Source organism: Leuciscus leuciscus, assembly GCF_965113295.1.
Source record: "Leuciscus leuciscus genome assembly, chromosome: 15".
NCBI lineage: Eukaryota > Metazoa > Chordata > Actinopteri > Cypriniformes > Leuciscidae > Leuciscus > Leuciscus leuciscus.
Window position 1 is genome coordinate 24,310,545 of NC_138739.1, and position 14,319 is coordinate 24,324,863.

Sequence of the window (14,319 nt, forward strand, 5' to 3'; positions counted from 1 at the left end):
CACAAGCTGTTTTTACTAAATTTACTCAATTGTCAACTTTCCTACTCTACCTGTCACGTTTAATAACTTTGCATATTGTTGGGCCTGTGCTGGTCTCAGTAATACTAATAAATTTCAGTGTTTGATTTTAAGGAAATTTGTGTGTACCTTAGTTTGTACGAAAAATCACATTTGGGTCACCACCCCAATGTAAAAGAGACACACACACACACACACACACACACACACACACACAGACACACACACACACACACGCACAGACACACATTTTGGGTTTCTATGTTTTATGGGGAATTTACATAGACATAATGATTTTTATACTGTGCAAACAGTATAGGTATTCTATCCTGTAACCCAAAACCTACCCATCATAGAACATTTTCTGCATTTTTCCATTTTTAAAAAACATAATTCTGTATGACTTATAAGCCTTATCCTCACGATGACCAAAAAATGTCCCCACAAGGACAAATATTTTAGATATTGCCATCTTCATACGGTTTACCTGAACCACACACAACGGGCTGTTATAAAACATAATTTGTCTGTTACTGTAAATATGATTTACATTATAATTTCATTATAATACATTTTTTTAATTTTAAACAAAAGACGTCAATAGATCAATTTAAAGATATATGAATTCAAAAAGGGAAAATTGTAAGGAAACAATCAATACAGAAACTACAGTGATTGGCAAATTGAAATCTTAATAATAAACCAAATATAATTTAAAATATTTTTTACAAATATTAAACAATATAATTTGTAAATCTATTATTTAAGAGTATAAAATAAGCTCTGAATGGTTCATGCAACACGTAATATAAGATTATGATACGTATTTGGTTTACACTTTAGCAATGAAGTGATTTTAAACTCAATAAAAGGTGGCATAATTATATAGGCTTATTAAGGCGTGTTATTACGATTATTATTAAATATTTACCAGTAAATATAACTGTTAGCAATATACATGCTATAGGCTAAATCTAGTAAACATGTATTTTTCAAAAAAATCATGTTCTAATAAAAATGTGACTAAGGCCTATAATTATACGCAAAATATCAATCCACAATAAAATAAACAATAATAATTTAAATAAAATATTACGCAAGATAAAATAATTAATAAAATATAATGCATTATATATATATATATATATATATATATATATATATATATATATAACATATACAGTACATTATATAAAATAAAATATTTGCATGCAGCGCTCATGTTCAGAATTTGGGGGTTTTAACTTAATTTTATTTATTTATTTTTTTGTACCTGATTTTTTATCAAATAATATAAATATTTTGTATGTATTTTTTATCAAAAATGGAAAACGAAAAGGACAAATATATAAGTTGACTAAATGAGCAAGAGTGCATGAAAACTATAATATCATTACGCACATACTGTACATTAAAACAAATATCGCAGCACTGGGTTGTAAAACTTATACCAGTGAAGCTTTGATGACTTTAAATAGAATAATATAAATATTTACTTCAGACAGATGGGCCTAGAGAGAAGATTACACATGCGATGTGGGTCAGACGTATTTTACTATACTGTCGAGTTTTTCTTTAGTCAGAAAGACCAACAAAAACTTCAACAACATCAATTATCAATGAAAATTGTATGACCCTAATTATTTGTTTGTATGGTCTAATTATGGACCACAGTGTTCACTGCGCCCACACACACACACACACATTTATTTGTATCACTTACGCTCTTTGCACTGGTTTTCTTCTTTTTCGTCCTGCATACATGTTTAAGGCGTCAGTATAATCCAACTCTTCGGGTCCAATAAATTCAACCCACGATTTCAAACAGACAGTAAAATCCCGAAGACCCACTCTTTCTACTTAAACAAAAAACTGTAAGAAAAAACTGATTTCTTGTACAGGCAATGAGTGTTCAAATTCGAAAATAAATATAATATTTTATCAATTGTGCAAAAAGGCACCCAAAGCTACTGCTACAACATGACCAAACTGCAATTAATATCAGTCCTATAAACTTAAAACGCCAAAAGAGATGCAAAAAGTGTAATTCCTCTTCAAATATATTTCAGCGTTCATAAGAGAAGTGACAGCAGGTCCTCGTTATCATATTCTTCATCCTCAGTGCGGCTGAGTTTGTGTAAACAGCTCTCCAAAGTCATTTGCTTGGTTAAAATAATACATTATAATCTATATTTACACAGAACGGGAAAAATAAACCAAACCCAGAATCATAGCTTCGTGTCTAATTCATTTTTTTTTTTTTTTTGGCCGAGCTGCTCCACTAAGTCCTCCAACTGCGCGCCCCCGACATCAGCTTGCAGGGGCACGCGCATTTGGTTGACCAGGCAACCGGCACAGATTTGCGCAGGAGCGCGCGCAGAGCATCAGAGGCCACGGCATTAAAGGCAAAGGGGAAAAATCTCCTAGGATACAGGACGTCAGACCTTACGTCTCCCGTGATTGGTCAACGGAGTTCAAAATGACGATTTCTCGCTTGTGAATATTAATAAAGAAACGTGAAGCTTGGTCATAAGCCTGATGGATTTGCTGAAAGGCAGACGTTTGTAATTAGGCGCAACGAATGGGGAAGAATTTGTTTATGAATGTTAATGAGATTGTAAGGTTACTAATGCTGCGTCTCAATTCGCCTACTTATACTAGGCCTACGCCCTAAAAGTATGTACTATTTTTGTGAAGAAAAGTGCACACTTTTGAGTGTGTAGGCAGTGTAGCAGAAGAGTAGATAAGCTTTGGGACATACTATATCACGTCATACAGTTGCGTCTTTAACGGTTGCTCTGTCACTTAGTTACACGCATCCTGTCGCAAACTGACCAGGCTGTCAGTCATCTTGTCAAAGTTAAAATCTCTATCGGAGAGAAATGCAGAAGCACGTTGATCTGCAGTCGCGGGTCTTTCATGCAAAGAACTCTCCTCATATTCATGTATAATGATGCATTTAAAAGTTAATGGCCAAACGTATCTTCATAAAAGTCCACATTGATATTACAGATGAAATATAACACGGATAACAATAAATAAATATTTGTTCTATCAGGTTAAACTTTGATTAGTCACTCAAACCTTTATCTAAACCTCTCACCGTTGGTCGCGCATATCCGCCATGTTTTGTAGTTTTTTAAACACTTTTTACTCGTGTTTGTAGTTCCTTCTCCAAAGCGCAGTGGGTCGTGGGGAATATTATAGAGTGTGCACGGATCCACACTTCAAAAATCCATCAGAAATAGTAGACCACCCGGGGACTTGTGTTCTGGCATACTCTTTTCAACATAGGCTACTATGCTTTGGGACACAGTTATTATAATCTCACATACTGTTTAGGATGGATATGAACATTGAGACGCAGGGCAAGAATCGCTCGCGAGGCTGTTTATTATTCATTAGAATCCTGGACACTTCTGGCCAATCAGCGGACGGAGCACCTCGCAGGATTTGTTACAAAAATCGCATCATCTGTATAGGTATCTTTTGATGAAAATCCCTGAAATTAAGTACAATAAACATTTAGGCCTAAATAAATAATTTTAAATCAAATAAATGTTTTTTTTTGTTTTGTTTTTAATGTTAGGCTACTAAAAAGATAGATAGGCTATAATAATAATAGTAATAATCAGCATGTTGTTTCCGTGAAACAAATGTACGCAATTATTAATAAAATATAAATAATTTAAATGATCGAGTTTACTCCCTAAGAAATTCCAGTAATATTTTAATGGGGTGATAATAATTCGAGAGTCTTTTATGTTTATTAGTTTAGTCATTCATTCCCTATTTACCGTTATTGCCATATTATATGCATCATATCCTTGCAAAGAGGCTCGTTGCATAGTCAGTTCCCTTTTGCAAACTTCTGTTATGACGCATCATTTCCTGCTCTTTCAGAAGCGTTTATTGCTGTTCGGCATAAATTGACTATAATGACGCTATTATATAATACTCGTTTATGGACCACAGCAAAATCCCTTCAAGTGCATGCAAACTACTGACTCTTTCATACACATCTGTTTTATACGCATGCATTTAAAGGGCAGTAATGAATAAAAGATGATTCAAAAGTGATTGTAGGCTGTATCTCCCCAATTTTGTTTTAGTTAGGACACTCTATAAAACTGTGGCCAACCACACCAAGTAGTTACAAGAAAACCCATATTATTTCTTTGTTGTTTCGTCAATTGAAGCAATTGAACACGGCAGAACGACTCATTTCAACTCGCCATCTTAAAAGTTTAATTTTTACACTAGTCTAGTAGTAGCCTACATTATACATGTAGGCTATACAGTATACAATTGTAGGCCTACTGGCACACATTCAAAATATATACATTAGCGCCCCCATGTGGTAAACACACGTAAACTTCATCCATCTGTCTGTCTACACCCTATGGTCTACACTGGTCTACAGCCAAATGTAGTCAATGTTTAAAATTGTTGATTGTCTGTAGTTTTTAAGATATGCTATTGGATCAGTATACGGACACGTGAGTAATAAAGGGAAGGGATCTCAATTTAAACCAGAAATGATTAAATGAGGCCCTGTTTACACATGGTATTGCGTTTTGGTCGATGTAGATGAGGGACTGAGACACATATTATGGGATGAAATTAGACTCATAATGATTAACAAATGCATAAATATCCACGAACTTGATAAATGTTGCAGGTGTGTTTTACTATCCACAACCAAAAGCCTTTCAACTTGCGCGTGCAAACTTTTTCTGAGTCGATCTAATTTTATTCATTTGGACCAATGAGTTTTCGACTGCCTCTGAAGTGGTCGAAAGTGGACAAGCTCAAAACGTTTTTAGATCCCTTTTACACCTGTATTTAGCGTCGTCCACTTATACGATCGACCAAAACGCATCTTAATACCACGTAAAAAGGGCTTAAAATACATATTTGACTGGATCTATGATGACTTGGAGGCATTAATTGCTTTTTAGGCTGAACTATGGTTGATGCAATCTGAAGCTGGCATAGCGTCATATGAAATCCATCCATCCATCTAGTTTTTGTCCATTTAAACTATATTTTATATATATAATATAGAAGTGTGTTTAACTTCATATGAAATCTATCTATCTATCTATCTATCTATCTATCTATCTATCTATCTATCTATCTATCTGTCTATCCATCCATCCGTCTGTCTATCTAGTTTTTGTCCATTTAAACATATGTCCAATAAAATGACCAGCTAAAGCCATTGAGTCATTGACCCCCGTTTAATATTATAAACATATCAATAATGAGAGGCACAAAACAAAAATTAATCAATTGATAATACAAATACAGAACAAACAAAAGCTATATTTTATATATATAATATAGAAGTGTGTGTATAACTTTTATTTGTGGGACATCCATTTGCGTATAAATTTTACAGTTGTGCAGAACAATGTACAAAAAAAGATATATAGTAGCCTACACATAAAAGCATTTACATTGCTGGGAGCACAAGCAAAGAAACAAACATACAATGATACAACAAACAAACAAAGATACTGCATTTAAAGTGAAGGCCTCACAAACATTGTTACGCAAGACACGGGCATCTGAAGTGTTAAGTATTATTTCTTCCTAAAGGATTTGTAGTTTAGTGGTGAATGGGGAGGATGTCCTAACATGTATGAATGATTTATTTCAAAATGTTTTGGCACAGGGGGAGTTCAATGCAGAGGTCGATTATTGGTGTTTTGTCCACTGTGAACCAATTTTAATTGATGCCATTTTGCAGGTACAGCAAATGAACCCACTAAACCTTGTCTAGTCACAAATGACTAATATTTAGGGATCTTACTTAAGTCATAAACATGGTACTAATAGTCTAATAGTTTCCTAAGCAGATGGACAGGATTAAAGCGACAAGTAATCTGTCTGTCATCACTAAAAAGCCAAATTGCAGTTTAAAAAATATCTAATCTCAAATACAGTGGTTCTCAACTGGTGGGTCGCAGCCCAAAAAATTAGGTCACAGGTCTGTTTTGATTGGGAAAATATGACCCAAACATCACAATGCGTTTTAAACGGCGAACGACTGCAGGCATTGATATTGTTTTGAATTTAATATCAAATTAACATTATTATAAAACACAATTAAGGGCATTTAAGTACTGTAAGTAAAAATGTTCGTTTTCAATTTCACACAAGTGTGAAAAAGTTCAATTGCGAGTATTTGAGATGCATTAAATACTAGCTATGAATAAAATGGCATCTCCGCCATATAAAGCTATTCAACATTTGATTGAAATGACATTTGTATGATAAACGCCACTGTAAAATCTGTCTTGAAGCAAAACCACTTGAGAACCACTGATTTAACATACATCATTGTGGACGGAGCTTTATCGCGTCGAAGGACGTGGCGTGAAAGTTATTTTAAAGCATGAAAGCGAAAATCAGAGCAAAACAAATCCATCGCTTTTATTTGTGCGTAATCTGTCAACTTTACAAACTGATAAAGAGATCAATTAGCCAACTGATCATCCATCAATCAAACGACCATTTAGCGATTTACTAACCTCCTCTCTTAACCAGCAGACATCTAGCAATGAAACACAGAACGCTCTAACATTACATCATAGCCAGCTCCTTTAGCTTTCGGTACAAACGAAACGAACAAAAAGTCACTAATCTCAGAAAATGAAAGCTGTTTTAAGGCACTTAAGACGACAAACAGGCAGAATGCGTGTCCTGTAACTCTTGAACTGTGAGGCTATGTACAACACTCAGCAAACTAGCATAATCGATTCTGTCCATGCTAACAACAACCAGTTGTTAAAAACTTTGCTTCTCAGATTCAATTATAGCTGCCATTTCAATTCCTTTCCTCCTCTGCAAGCCACGATCATTTCATCCAAAGAGAGTGAAAACGGGAGGGAAAAACTGAAATATCCTTTGGGGAGAAAGAAATTAAGGCACACAGTGTTCCCATTTCAGATGATGAAAGGAAAAGGCTTCGGGTTAACGAGTTTGTGGTATATATATATATATTTGCTGTTATTATCACACCAAACTTTCTGTTATTACTGCAGGGTGAAAGAACAAATCTCAGAAGCAACAGCTGTCCAAAACACAAGTTTTTACAAGAAAAATAAGGTAAAAAGCCTTTTCAAAAAGTAGGTAGCGACCCTTTTTTAAAAAACAATAAAACCAATCAGTCATAATTCCGCAGCTACGAGAAATCTCATACAAATATGTTTTGGTATATTTACACATTCAAAATGCTGAATCAAATGGCTTTAAATTCTTCAAAAAAGAAAAAAAAGGGGCTCAAAGTTGTCTACAAACTTTGGGCCTAATTCACGAAACACTAAAGAACACATTTCTGTGTAAATTGCATTCAATTCTATGCGTACAATTCACGCAGGAATAGTTTTACGAACAATTCACAGAAATGAACACATTCTCTACACTGTACTTCTAAACTTTTTGGCTGCTGCTGTATTTCCTGACTGACCAAGAACGACACTATAGACGAGTAAAGAAGTCATTAAAATTTCACTGTGGCCGTAAAAAAATGATCGAATCTTTTTTCCGACTAATATTTACTTTTGTTTGGGATCCTTCTTGATGACTAGTCTGTGATGTCTTCTCAAAACTCCCTCTTTTTCTCATACTGTATCTTACCTTTCCTCTGGAGGCAGGATACGCTGGCTGCTGTGATTCATGGCACGCAACACGATTTAAGAATTACTATTATTCTTCTACATAAGCGAACAGAAAGCAAGAGTGTAATCAGCAAATTAAAAGCGAAAAAAAAAAATGGCTCAATGGCATTTTCATAATTTCGATTATATGCATACAAAAGTACAAAAGACGATTATTAAACAAAAAACTGAACAAGTAAATGATGAGCAATAACATTCAGATATTGTTGTAATACACATGAAACATATGCTTAAGGCAAGCATAAACGGGTGGCAAGAGCAGACGGTACTAAAGAGGGTATCTTGTACTGTTTCATTTTTACTCCTTGAATGGAAAAAGTGTTGTGTAGCAGAAACGGGGACATATTTCTCGAACTATTGATTTCGGTGGTGTTTTTTCTTTACCTCAGAATCTTGTCCCCGTAATTAAAAGGTTGCTCCATTCCTTCTGCATACTTCATAAATGAACTCTAGGCTTCCTCACGCACACACATATACACAAACACACACTTGCTCACACACCTCTCCTTGCCATTACACTCTCTATCCCACTCCAGAATGGCGAAAAAAGAAGAAGAAATCAAATCAGGGATGAAAGGACATGCTTTAAAAAAAATAAATATGAACTTTCTTTTACTGCTTATTTCTCATCAGAGAGGGTGTGAATAAGTGAATAAGTAGATAAGTGAAAAAATGTGTGGTAAAAATGGCTTTTAAAGCTCTGTAATGTCTCGTATGTTTTCAACCCAGAGTGTCATCAGAAGTGGAAGCATGTCTCTCGAAGGGACGAACAAGTTGCTGTATTTATGTGTGCGTTTTCTTTCCTAGAAACAGGCACTGCGCTGTTGATGTGTCAGTCGCTGCATTGGGTGGGATCTACCACTAATAGTCACAGCAATTGCTTTGGTTGTTCTCGGAAAAGTAGGTGGTTCCATTGGCCAGTGAGGGAAAGAGGTACGCTCCTTTCTCCTCAAGTGGACGGTTTGGAATCTGTGAAGGGACAAAATTGAAACCATTAAAGGAATGTTTTGTCCATTCCATGGTGATAATGTCATGATATTCATTAAGTTGTGCATGGAAAAGAATTTAAAGCAGAACTCTCTACATTTTGAACTTTTGCACCCAGCCTGTGGTTACTGACAAACTGTTTTGATGTCTTCCTTTACTATTCAGAGTTTTGTACTTTTTATGAAAACATAATTCATATTCAAAAGAACTTTAACTAACTTTAACTAAGACAATGGTTTTGTCTTATCCAAGACAAAATCTTAACAGCATATCTATTTTTTTTCTTCATATCTAAGCAAAATGGACAATATAACTGAAATATACTGAAATTAATCAAAATTGAGAGCTTTTATATTAGAATTGAATTACATCAAGAAATATGTTTAGTCACCCAGAACTACTCTGTATTGCCCACAATTTGAAACAAATTAACTGAGCACATTGTGAATAGATTTATCTTGAGTATCTGTCCACCTCAGAAGCTCTAGACTTCTTCAAAAATACTTCTTTACACATGGTGACAAAAGTAAAATCCCCAAACTGTTCTTTCCCACAAAGACTTGTGACTGGTGGTAGAGCTGAGATAACCCAACCTGTTAAAAAAAAAAAGAAAAAAGCCCTGGATGTGTGATGACACATTAAGCCTGGGGTAAAAACCGGGCAGTTCCGCTATACTTCAAGACTCAATCTTAGGGAGTGAGCACACACGTGTTTGCTTTGATCTAGAGAGCACGCTAGTTTAAAGTTACAATTATACAATGGATTAAATTAGTACAGTTTACCTGTGTCTGGCCATTGCAGGAGAGATACTGCTGAGCAAGTATGTTATCTGGAGTTAATCCAAGTGGGACTTGACAGGCCATGGGGCTGATGTTGGTGTCCTCCTGTGGGATGACCGGCGTGTCCACGATTGACTCGCTAGGACCTCTCTGGTAGTAACAGGATTCTTGTGTAGGACTGTGGGTAATCAGACCTTTAGCCCTCTGGCAGGATGACATTGAAGATACTGGATTGGCAGAACCATACTGCATCCCATTCAGCGGGGGTTGAGGCGTGCTTGTGAACATGCAGCTGTTGGGGTTCTGCTGAGGATAGACGCCATTTGCAGTTGTATCGGGCAGGAATCCTTGTGCGTTTGTGTGCGACAACAGTCCGATCAGGTCTCTTTGGAAGCCCGTCATATTCTGATGTCCGCTGGAAAACGATTTAGGGACCTGCGGAGGGGTAGGCTGGGATTTCTGCCAGGCAGGCAGTCCTGGATTGGCAGGATTTTGAGTGTGAAGAGAAAACTGTCCTTGTAAGTGGGTAGTTGGGCCAGAGTGCAGTCCTGCATCTTGTGATCCTGAAACGTTATGGCCGCAGGAGTTCAGCAGGTTATCCACCATATTGTTGCTGTCGGACACCCACTGAGGGTTCTGACTGATTGACGGTTGTTGGGGAAGTGAATTCTGGAAGCCTATCGGCAGGGTGGAAGTGCCCTGCAACAGAGGACTTTGAAGAGGGAGAGTCATTGCGTTGGGATGGGGCTGGTTTCCAGTCTGAAGGTTTCTCTGGCCACATGGCACCATTCCGTTCTCTTGCAGACCAAGCCTGACTTGGCTCGACTGCTGACTACACTGCATGGCAAGAGGATTAAACATGATGTTATTATTGCTGGGCATATTTTGGGTTGTCTGGTCTAGTCCAAATGATTGGACGAAAGTGTCGCCAGGTAAAATCTGTGGCCCCATATGGGTGAGCTTGGCCATCCCTCTTCCAGGGCTACTGGCATCCACTCCATCCTGGATGTTCATTCCGATGAACTCACCCGGACCTTGGGATCCACCAAGCATCCCTGCCTGGCAGTTGAATGCCTGGTTAGCAGCTAAGTTATTCTGTAACTCCGGCACCTCAACAAATAGACCCTGGTCCTTTATCTGTTCAGGCAATTGAACACCACTTTCCTTGAAAAGTGCATCTTCGACATAGGAGAGGATGTCGTTGGTGAGGATTTTGTTAAGATCCATATCGTTGTTGTAGTTCATCCTGAGCAGAGTGTTCTCCCACTCCTTCAGCTCCAATTTGTCCACATCAAAATCCTGAAGGTTGTCGCAAAAAGTGGTGTCCCCGATAATCTGCTGCAAGGTTTCCATCATGTCCTTTACCACACCTTCCTCCTTTATCTCAGCTACAGTGTTTGTGGCTGACGGCTGCCAGGTGTTCCCAGGGACATTGAGCAGGGCGTGGCTATCCCTGAAAGCCTTGTCAAGCGTAAACTGTGAATTGGGATCATTTTTCTGGTTGTAGATAGAAAGATCCTGGTTCAGCATGGAGCCAAGAATAGAATCTGGGTCCAGAGATGGAGGTTTGTTTATCTTCTGGGGTTTGCTCTGATTTTGAATGTCAGTGATGATGTCCAGTGTGGGGCCAGTCTCATACAAGACACCCTCACCAGTGGTGCAGTTAAAGGGTAGCTGCAACTTCCTTTGACTGAGGTGTTCCTCACCCTCCTCATTTCTACAAAATACAGACTATATTTATTAGAAAAACAAGGAGATTAGCTCAGCAACGACATTACTAAAAAGCAGGTTTTACTTACGTTAGTGCTCTCTGTCGAACAATTATGAAGTCTGGCCTTCCTCCTTTATAAACAAGCCTAGCATTGGACTGCACCCAGATCCATGTACCCCATTTCGAGAGAAGTCTGAAGACGGTTAAACCACTTTCTCCTGTCTTTATCACTATGAGAGAAAGTAAGAGAAAAAATATATTTTAAAAGGTCTTCTATAGAAATCAAACTGATAGTCTTATGGAGTTCATAAACTCAACTCATCCAAAAGCCAAGTTGAACATCTAAGAATGGACTTGGCTTTGATTTAATAGTAAATACTTGGTCAAGGTCTGATATAACTCACTTCTGACATGGTTGTCTGCACAGTACATCATGTCAGCTGCGTGAATGAACTGATAACCGGAGCCTCTCATACACAGCTCAATCTCAGTGTAGCCAAGAACCACCTTCCCTCTGCAAAATGAGAAATAGATAGGAAAAAATGTTAACACTGTTTAAACCACTTCCAAAAAATTTATTGGCCCAATCTGATGCTGTCTTTTACTTAAAACTCAAACCTACCTTGTGTCAATACCCAAGGGTGTGAAGTCCAGCTTGTGTTTGGTTTGGAAAAGAAGAGTCTTGCTTCTGATTTCCAAGATTGAGGGTGGCTGGAGGGGTGTGGCTATGACAAAAAGAGCCAGCTGAGGGTGGGACAAGTTCCCATCTTCCACCAATTTGTTTTGCCCATAGAGATATTTCAGCCTCCCCTGGAAGTTCAGGGCCTTAGGGGCAAAGGGAAGGACATGAAAGTCATTTAGCCCCATGAGGGTCCGACACTGAGAGTAAACAATCCGCAGCAGATTTATTTACACAGCTGTTGCTGTTGTGTACACAGAAAATCAAACATGGTTGAATATAGCACAAAGTGTTCATCTAAAAATATATACATTTTGGTTTTGACTGGCATAAAGTTGTAATAGACATCTAGGATGTTTACCAAGAAGCCTGATGAGTTGTCCAGGAGGCACCGGAATCGGCAGCAGAAGCTTCGTTCCAGGAAAGATGAGTTTTCTGGAGGGATGTGTTGAGGGTTGTAGTTTACCATGTCTCTGGTAATGTCACTGCTGCTCTGCATTGCTGAAGACCAATTGGTTTTGCCAAACAAAAGAGGAAAACAGTGATGTAATCGGCTGTGAATCACTACCTGTGTTCATCATCGTGGGTTTATACAAGGCTCCATTTTATAAATCTGAACTGATCCTCCGACAGCTTGTTCTCCACAAACATACTTCCTTGACTCAGTAATGATGACAGCAGAAATCTGCTCATTGACAAAACATTCAGGGCTGGGCACCGCAGTAAATACTGACGACATCTTACCAGGAACTCACTGACCCTATTTGAACACCAACGTTAGGGTGAGTTGCTACTAACCATCGGATCCTTCGCTACCATCGCACGAGGTGGGATTGAGAGCGAAGTGTAGTTGTCTGCGGAACATTGCCCGATCGTCTGTATGGATGAGCTCAAATACACTCTGGTGGACCACATCCGACTGTGAAGACAATGAAAGAGGACATTAATAAAAACATACATGATCACAGGGCATGTTATGCACCCAGCATCTCCTAATAATCCATTCCATTAGGAGTGTTTTACCATTACCATTCAATATGGTAAAGTTTTTTCCACTGTCACAAACAAGTTCTCATGTAGTTATTTTCTTTCCATTATGTAACTGCAGTGTTTATGCCAATCAAATGCAAAAAAAGTAGTCTATTGCGGTGGCTCATATTTAATGAAAAAGCATTCTCACATTTGTCTCTAGAGTTTAAAAGGAGATCTCAATGCACTGTATTTAATGTATATCAAAAAGTAGATGCTTCCCTCTAGAGGCTTGGCATAGTAACTGCAACTTGTCTTGCATTTTTCCTTTCGGCCTATGTATTTTCCTCCCTGTGCTCTCTCTCTCTCTCTCTCTCTCTCTCTCTCTCTCTCTCTCTCTCTCTCTCTCTCTCTCTAGACCAGTGAAAACAGGCAAGCTTCTTCTAAGTGCTTGTGCTGTGTGCACGCTAATTGCTGCAGGCTGGACGGTGGGGATGAAAACCAGACAAGGTCCAGAAACCATTCATGACAACTAGTACCAGCAAACACACATTTAAAGGTTAATGAGGACACACAGGATAGGGAGTAGAAAGAAGAGATATATGTTAATTGCTCAAAAATATGTATACATGTCGCTGATATTTAAACATATATTGAGTAAGTATACACAGATGTTTTTCAACAGGGCACGTATGATGTTGAGCCATTCTATAACATCTAAAAATAATAAAATGTAATACTATATATAAAATCATATATATATTTTTAATGCATATCATAAATGTATTTGAAAAATCAAATCAAACTCCCCATCTAAAGACCAAATTATTGCAATATTCACTTCTACAGTTAACAAGTTTCTTAATTTTATGCAACCAACAAAAGGATAGTATATCATAAATATAAAAAATGTTGTCCAGCTCTGTTAAGAACTGAATTTTGAGGAGTGAAAGCACAGAACACTTAACACTATAAAAATGTCAGACACCTACATGATAAAATAATGTAATTAAAAGTATGTGAATAGTTATAAGCGACCTAAGTCACAACAGGTGTTGGCAGTGGGTATGTAATGTTTTTATGCGTTTATGTGTGCAGGTGGTGCTGCCTGCGTAACCGTAGCGACCTGGACTTGCGTTACATGCTAGAGAGGGAACGTCACACTCTAGGGAAATTGATTTAGTGAGGAAAAACAGGTACGCAATCACAAGCACACACTATATGTACAGATGCACATCAACAAACACAATGAAACCGCAGGTCTTAATCACAAATCATACAGGTGTATATATACATATACATATATTATAAATACATTCTTTAGGTGTGCACATACTGTACGTATTGTAATATTTGTGTGTGCCTAGAGCGAGAATGTGTATTTGAGTAGGCATTGTGTAACGTATAGCCTACTTGCTATATTACTGTTGGATATAGTTATGAAAAAGCTATTGTTAATATGATCCATACATGCAAACTATACGTACA

General features: G+C 37.5%; 2 protein-coding genes across 3 annotated transcripts in view; both read right to left on the bottom strand.

Annotated features, from left to right (window-relative positions):
• The window catches only part of ahr1b (aryl hydrocarbon receptor 1b), a 46,678-nt gene extending 42,172 nt beyond the window's left edge, over positions 1-4,506 (bottom strand). Inside the window, exons 1-2 of one of the 2 annotated variants that reach the window (XM_082139661.1) lie at positions 2,728-4,506; positions 1,742-2,688 (exon numbers count right to left, since the gene is read on the bottom strand). In XM_082139661.1, the coding sequence (XP_081995787.1) occupies positions 1,742-1,782 (41 nt within the window). In that variant the 5' untranslated portion in view covers positions 1,783-2,688; positions 2,728-4,506. Of the gene's footprint in view, positions 1-1,741 lie in introns of both variants that reach the window. The other variant, XM_082139662.1, reaches the window with a different exon arrangement.
• Positions 4,507-5,684: 1,178 nt separating this feature from the next.
• The window catches only part of ahr2 (aryl hydrocarbon receptor 2), a 61,172-nt gene continuing 52,537 nt past the window's right edge, over positions 5,685-14,319 (bottom strand). The window contains exons 5-11 of the mRNA XM_082139660.1: positions 12,661-12,781; positions 12,224-12,363; positions 11,806-12,008; positions 11,588-11,697; positions 11,272-11,413; positions 9,476-11,189; positions 5,685-8,675 (exon numbers count right to left, since the gene is read on the bottom strand). Coding sequence (XP_081995786.1) covers positions 8,568-8,675; positions 9,476-11,189; positions 11,272-11,413; positions 11,588-11,697; positions 11,806-12,008; positions 12,224-12,363; positions 12,661-12,781 — 2,538 coding nt within the window. The 3' untranslated portion in view covers positions 5,685-8,567. The remainder of the gene's footprint in view (positions 8,676-9,475; positions 11,190-11,271; positions 11,414-11,587; positions 11,698-11,805; positions 12,009-12,223; positions 12,364-12,660; positions 12,782-14,319) is intronic.